Genomic DNA, 5,915 nt, shown 5'->3' on the forward strand with positions numbered 1-5,915 from the left:
CGTTTCTTGTCTTTCATTCTCCCTGCCTTGTTTTTATAAGCCTTGTTCTTCAGAATCCTCCAAAGAACAAACAATGAGGGATGTACCCTTTGCAGTCTTACAGGTGTTGATAATTGAATGCATTTTGTCTTCTCAGTCGATCGTTCAGTGTTTTCGTCGAGTCTGAAAACAATTATTTATATTCTGAAAAGCATTCTAATTTTCCAGTGTTAAGAAGTTTGGTGTGCACTGCCCACTAAAGAACATTAGTGAGACCCTGTGCAGGTGTCTCCTGCACAGTGTCACCAGCTGTGGAGATGGTACTGTCAGGTCCCTGCTGTGCAGGCTGGGATATGTGTACAGATGCACTTGGTGAGTTTCCCAGAGATGCCTCTGGACAGAGAATACCAGAGCGGGATGGTAACCTCCCATTGCTTGGGTGCCTTGTGACCTCTGTGACCCGCTTGTGCTTCTCCTCTGCTTTCCAGTGGGTTAGGAGCGCTGCTCTCCCAATTTTCCAGCTCAGTGTAGTTTCTCCTGGGAATCACGACGAGGAGGTATCTCACCGAGGTGGAGCTAGAAGATGCTCTGGGCAGCAGACTCCTTGGCTGGGACAGAGCAGGTGTTCAGATGCCTCCCATAGTACTAGGGTTAAGGGCCTACATGCCCAAGGCTCACCTGATGCCAGAGAGGTATGGGAACACTCTGATCCTATTACATCTTCCCTCTATCCAGCTTCCTCTCTCCCCAACCCCCTCCCAAATAAAAATAGGAAAACCAGAAATGGACTAAACAAAGTCTATTAGGACCATAGCTTCTGGCTTAAGCTTTACTTTTCTCAGCTCATTTTTCTGATTAGCCTCAGTAGAGAGTCCAAAACCTCATGGACCTGGAGCCAGAATCCATGGTGCTGAGTCCAAAGCAAGGCAGATGATATGCGCAGATGTACCCTTTCCCTGGAAGGAACTTGAGGCTTCTGGTCACACTGTGGACAGACAAGTGCCCTGCCACATGGGACCAAGCTCCATCGATCCTTGCCCTGGGCTTCAAGATACCTGAACTTGATGACAGAATATACATTAAGGACAAAGCCAGACTTTCTTCTTTCCATGTAACAGTTGGATAAGTCAGTTCTGTATAATAACTTGTCTTCAACAGAAGAGTTTAAGAACATTTTTAAAGTCTTTTAAGATAATTAAATATAGGAAATAATCTTGCAAGGTTTTCAGTCTGAAGGTGTTTCCTTGAAGTCTAGAATACTTAAAAAAAATAGATATCAGTTGCCTGTGTTTAAAAATCTGAGTATTCCATAAGAAGCCTCAAATTCTTGTATGATCTTGAAAAATCTAATGAATTTAGCAAAAAACATACCTGCTGGCTCCCTCCTTTAACTTGCTGGGGACCATGGTTCCCACCTCCCATATGTTTCTCGCTTTGGCCACCAGATATTTGTAGTAGCTCTGTGGCTGCTTCAAGAGATAGCAGTGGGGTTGGGGGAATGGTGGGATGTTAGAAGACAGGCCACAGAATAAATATTAATAGTGTTGGGTTCTGCCAGAAGTGAGGAGAGAGACGTTCCTTAGCATCGTTTTTTATCTGGGAAATGAAGTGGAAGGTTCTAGCCATGTTGTTGTTCTGATCCTGGAATGGGCTCACTTGAAAGTCCAGGTTGGAAAAGAAGTTGAGTGTGTTATTAGTATACTGTGATGCTTGCACAAATGACTTGATCCTGGTGTTCTAAGCAAGCATTAAGACAAAGCACCATCTTCTGTATTACCCTGCCCATCTTAGGTTGACACCACATTGGTTTCTCTCTGCTGGATCACCTAATCCTAATGCACACACAGTGCTACCTACCAGTGTTAGGTCTGTAACAGACAGCTACCCAGCGTTCTGCATTGCCTGTTCCTGCTGGCAGGAATGGGGCATTGCATTCAGAGTCTGCTGGGGCCAGTAAACAGCACTTTGCCTCTTGGCTACACTGGTGGAGGCTGAAGCCAGAGGGATTAAGTGATTTGCCCTCAGTCACACTGCTAATTAGTAATGGAGCCAAGATTAGAGTCCCTGTCTGGCAGCACCTGGTCCTGAGCCCTTCCTTGGGTACCTCCTCCCAGCCTCTCACCCCTTCTTCCTGGCATTGCAAGGGAACCCGAGTTTCCCTTCTAGAATAACTGTAAGCTGTGAGTGAGGCATTCTTTCAACATATGTTTAGCCAGTTGGTGGGTAGGTATAGTTTGTGATTATGCTAGCCATTCTGCACAGCTGTGTAATTCTGTAACCTCAGCAGCAGGCTCCTGTGAACGGTCCAGGAATCCATTTTCATGCTAATAAGTGTAATCAGTGACGTTGGCATTGACGAGAACTTGTTCACTCATCTAGAAAATAACTGAACACTCTAGAAGTGTGTGCTTGTGGGTTATAATGGCATAAGGTGTCTGAGATTCGTTTCTGTGCTTTTCACAGTATTCAACAATAGTCAAGAAGAGCTTGTTCCTTGTTCTGTCGGTGACAAATGTATTCTCCCTTGGGCTTTAGCCACTGAGATGTTGGATCTCTTTTTACCATCAAGTCTCCATCTCTCATCCAGTTCCTATTTTTGTTTCATGGTTATTCAGTATTTTATATTTTTCAAGGGAGGTGAGAGGACCACTCAGTGGTTCAGAGTGTCTATTGCTCCTGTAGAGAATCTGAGTTCCCATCCCAGCACCCACTGTGATGCAGCTTAAGACTGCGTGTGACTGGAACTCCTGGAATTTTGGCATCCTCAGGTAGCCCTATGCGTGCCTGGGACACACACATGCACATACACATGCTTGCACATGTGCACACAGATGAACACATATGAGTGTATACACACACACACACACAATCTTAAAATGTAACATCACCCAATAGACTTACCTTTGTAGAGCTACATTTGTTTCCAGTTACTCCATTCATAGCATGCCCATCTAGTTCTTATGCCTGTCCCCTTTGCTTATAGGAAACTTTGTGAAGTTTGCCTTTTCTCTTTTACTAACTTTCTAATTAAAAAAAATCCTTTAATTAAAAAAACACCACACACTGAAATTAAGCAACCCTAAGGTTTATACATCTCAGTGAACATCTGTATAGTTCTTCGTACCCTACTGTAGAAATATTTGCAATATCATGTTGCTGCTTTATTCACTATAGCAAAAAATGGTAATCAACCTAGTTGTCTATCAACAGATGAATTAAGAAGGAAAATTTGGGGTGCGTGTGATGGAATACTATTCAACTCTAAAGAAAAATGTAGTCTTCAGAATTTTCTGTTTTCCACATTGGTCTTGTTCTGGGAGTAATTTTCATTTTCTTGTTTATGCCAAGTCTCCCTCACAGTTTAGACATTCTCCATGCTTTGTGGTCCTTGGTTCTCCTTGCAGTGTAAAGCACTGTTAGACCTGACAAGATGTCAGTGCAAGGGAAGGCTTTGTTAGCTGTGACATGTGACTATGGGGCCATGGGAAGGAATGTAGGGATTCCAGGGAGGAACCACCTGAGTCTGTGGGAGCTCTTTGGTTCTCCCTCGGCAAGGTTTTAAGCTCTGTAGGAGGAGGCCTCTCTTTGGGATGTGGAGTGGAAGCACACTTGGCTGGAGACAGATCTATGAATCCTTTAGTTTGTACCTTCTATCTCCTTGCCTGCTTCTTCTTGTACCTGGGGACACCCAGGGATAGTTTACATCATCCACCCAGTCACCACTGTTTAGCCACTAAATCTAGGAGTCACTCTCAATTCCTCTACCTCCTGATCCTTCCCGTCCTTCACACAGTACTCTAAACATCTAGCCCTGACCATGAGCTTTGCACATTTCAGCTGCTTCGCATGTGTTTAATCACTTGTTTCCCATGATGAACTCAGTAGGATAATACTAAATAGGATAACACCTCAGCTTTGCAGAGGAGTGCCTAGTTACAGATCGGCTGGAGTCCTGTGGAGTATATTTGGGGCCACACACTAAGTGAGAGATCGAGGCTTCAATCCCCATCTATGTGAACATCCGCCAGTACCCTGATTAGCTATCCTCTATTAACAGTATTGGGGTAGAGTGGATGCACACATGTTCAGGTATCATCCCCAATGGGAAGCCCGATGTCAGACTGTTGACTGTGGTGACCACCTGTCTCTAAGTAGGGTCTCTAGGCAGCTTTTGATGTCTGAGAGCCAGAGTAGTAGAGTTTGGCTTCTCCACTCAGCAGTGTGCAGCATGCTCCGGTGTGTGTTGTGTCATGACTGCCTCTGGTGTGGTGCACCCAGAGTGAGGGGTGTCTTCTGGTTATTTGAACAGCATCTGTATTCCTCCTCTTTCATCCTAGGACTGACTGAATAGCACGGACATTGGGAGCTTACTCATGGTGGAGACAGCCATCTTGGATGGTAGACAATAAAAGAGTGAGGATGACTCCAAACCTGCCATGGCTCCTGTCAGCTCTGACTCTTCTGCATCTGATGATGCACGCAAATGGTCTGAAGAGAGGTGAGTGGCAAGCTGGTTTACATACGATTATAGGTAGCCCTGCTTCTCTGCTCACCTCCTCAGGGTACTGCTTAAAATCCATTTCTCTGCATTCTTTTTCCTGTGTATTTCTAGTTTCTTTTTATAAGCCCCTTTATTAAAGGGAAATCAAAATACTCCCTTACCCTACACAAATAATAAAGCATAATTCTCATACAGTGCTGTCCATTCCTTTACGACACAGTTCTCTGAGTTTTGACAATGCACATTTGCTAACCACAGGCACCATCAAGATCTGGCTCTGTTCCTGAACACAGAAAATGCCCACTGTGTCTTGGTCAGCAGCTCTTGCCAGCTCTCCACCCCACCCTGCCCTGCCATGCTGTGGTCCGTCTCAAAGGTGTTTTAAGAAAGTTTCGAAGTGGAATTGAAAATCCCTTCCTGTGTCCCTTGTGTCTTATTTTGAAACTTGAAGAATGTTTCTGCAGATACTGCCTGGCTCATTTCTGAGAGGGATGTCATCTCACTGCCCATTGGCCTCGTCTTCACAGTATTTATATAATTAAGCAGTCCGCTTCCCCAAGATTATTGAGTAAATAACTTGATTGTGATTAACCGCTGGTTTCTAATGAGAGCATTTCTGAGGCGTTTCTGCATTTTTTGTCTTATATGAACTTATAAAATTTATGGCAACCGTGAATGTCATGTCTGTAATTCATGTGTGAAGCATGAATAATAATATGCTTTTCCTATTTGGGGTTAGGGTTAGGGTTAGCTTTTTCATAGACATTACAGAGCGTAAGATAATTTCTAGTTTCCTCCTTTTGCTCCTCTTCCCTTTCTCTTGTTCCACTTTCTGTCTGTCCCTCTCCACTTCTCCCCCTCTTCTCCCCCTCTCGTTTCCCCTACCCTTTCCCATCCCCTGTGCTCTCTTCCTTTCTCTTCCTTCATTCCAGGGTGACTTTTCATTGCGTTGTTCTTATGCGCTTGCATTCCATAATGTGGTGTCAGGGCACAGTGTGGAGAAAGACTCTTAGGTCCGTGATCTCCTGAGTTTTTTTCTTCCCCATTGTTTAAGCCACACATACAAGAGTATTTTCTGTAGGTCAGTGTAAGTTCATTGTATTTGAATGTATTAGATTTTACAGTAATGAAGAGATTGCTTGTGGGTTCCCATGGAGCTGCAGTCTCGTGTAAGCAGTGTAGAGCCCCAGGTAGGGGGGGTTTGTAGGTGTGGGATAGACCTCGAGGTATTCTGGAATAATTTTTTTCTTTAGTGGTGAAGTGTTTGCTTGTAGTGTAACCTCATGGGGATTATTCCACTACCCCCATTATAGTTGGCTTTTTAATTTCAAAACTAGAACATATTCTCATTCCCTGTCTGTCTGTCTGTCTGTCTGTCTCTCTCTCTCTCCCTTTCTCTCTCTCTCTCTCTCTCTCTCTCTCTCTCTCACACACA

At 44.2% G+C, this 5,915-nt stretch overlaps 1 protein-coding gene across 4 annotated transcripts in view; it reads left to right on the top strand.

The window, feature by feature from the left end:
* Positions 1-5,915, top strand: part of Lifr (LIF receptor subunit alpha) — a 94,358-nt gene that overhangs the window by 40,333 nt on the left and 48,110 nt on the right. For all 4 annotated transcript variants that reach the window (XM_031360750.1, XM_031360748.1, XM_031360751.1 and 1 more), the window contains exon 2: positions 4,317-4,477. In XM_031360750.1, coding sequence (XP_031216610.1) covers positions 4,375-4,477 — 103 coding nt within the window. In that variant the 5' untranslated portion in view covers positions 4,317-4,374. The remainder of the gene's footprint in view (positions 1-4,316; positions 4,478-5,915) is intronic.

Source organism: Mastomys coucha, unplaced genomic scaffold, assembly GCF_008632895.1.
Source record: "Mastomys coucha isolate ucsf_1 unplaced genomic scaffold, UCSF_Mcou_1 pScaffold8, whole genome shotgun sequence".
Lineage (NCBI taxonomy): Eukaryota > Metazoa > Chordata > Mammalia > Rodentia > Muridae > Mastomys > Mastomys coucha.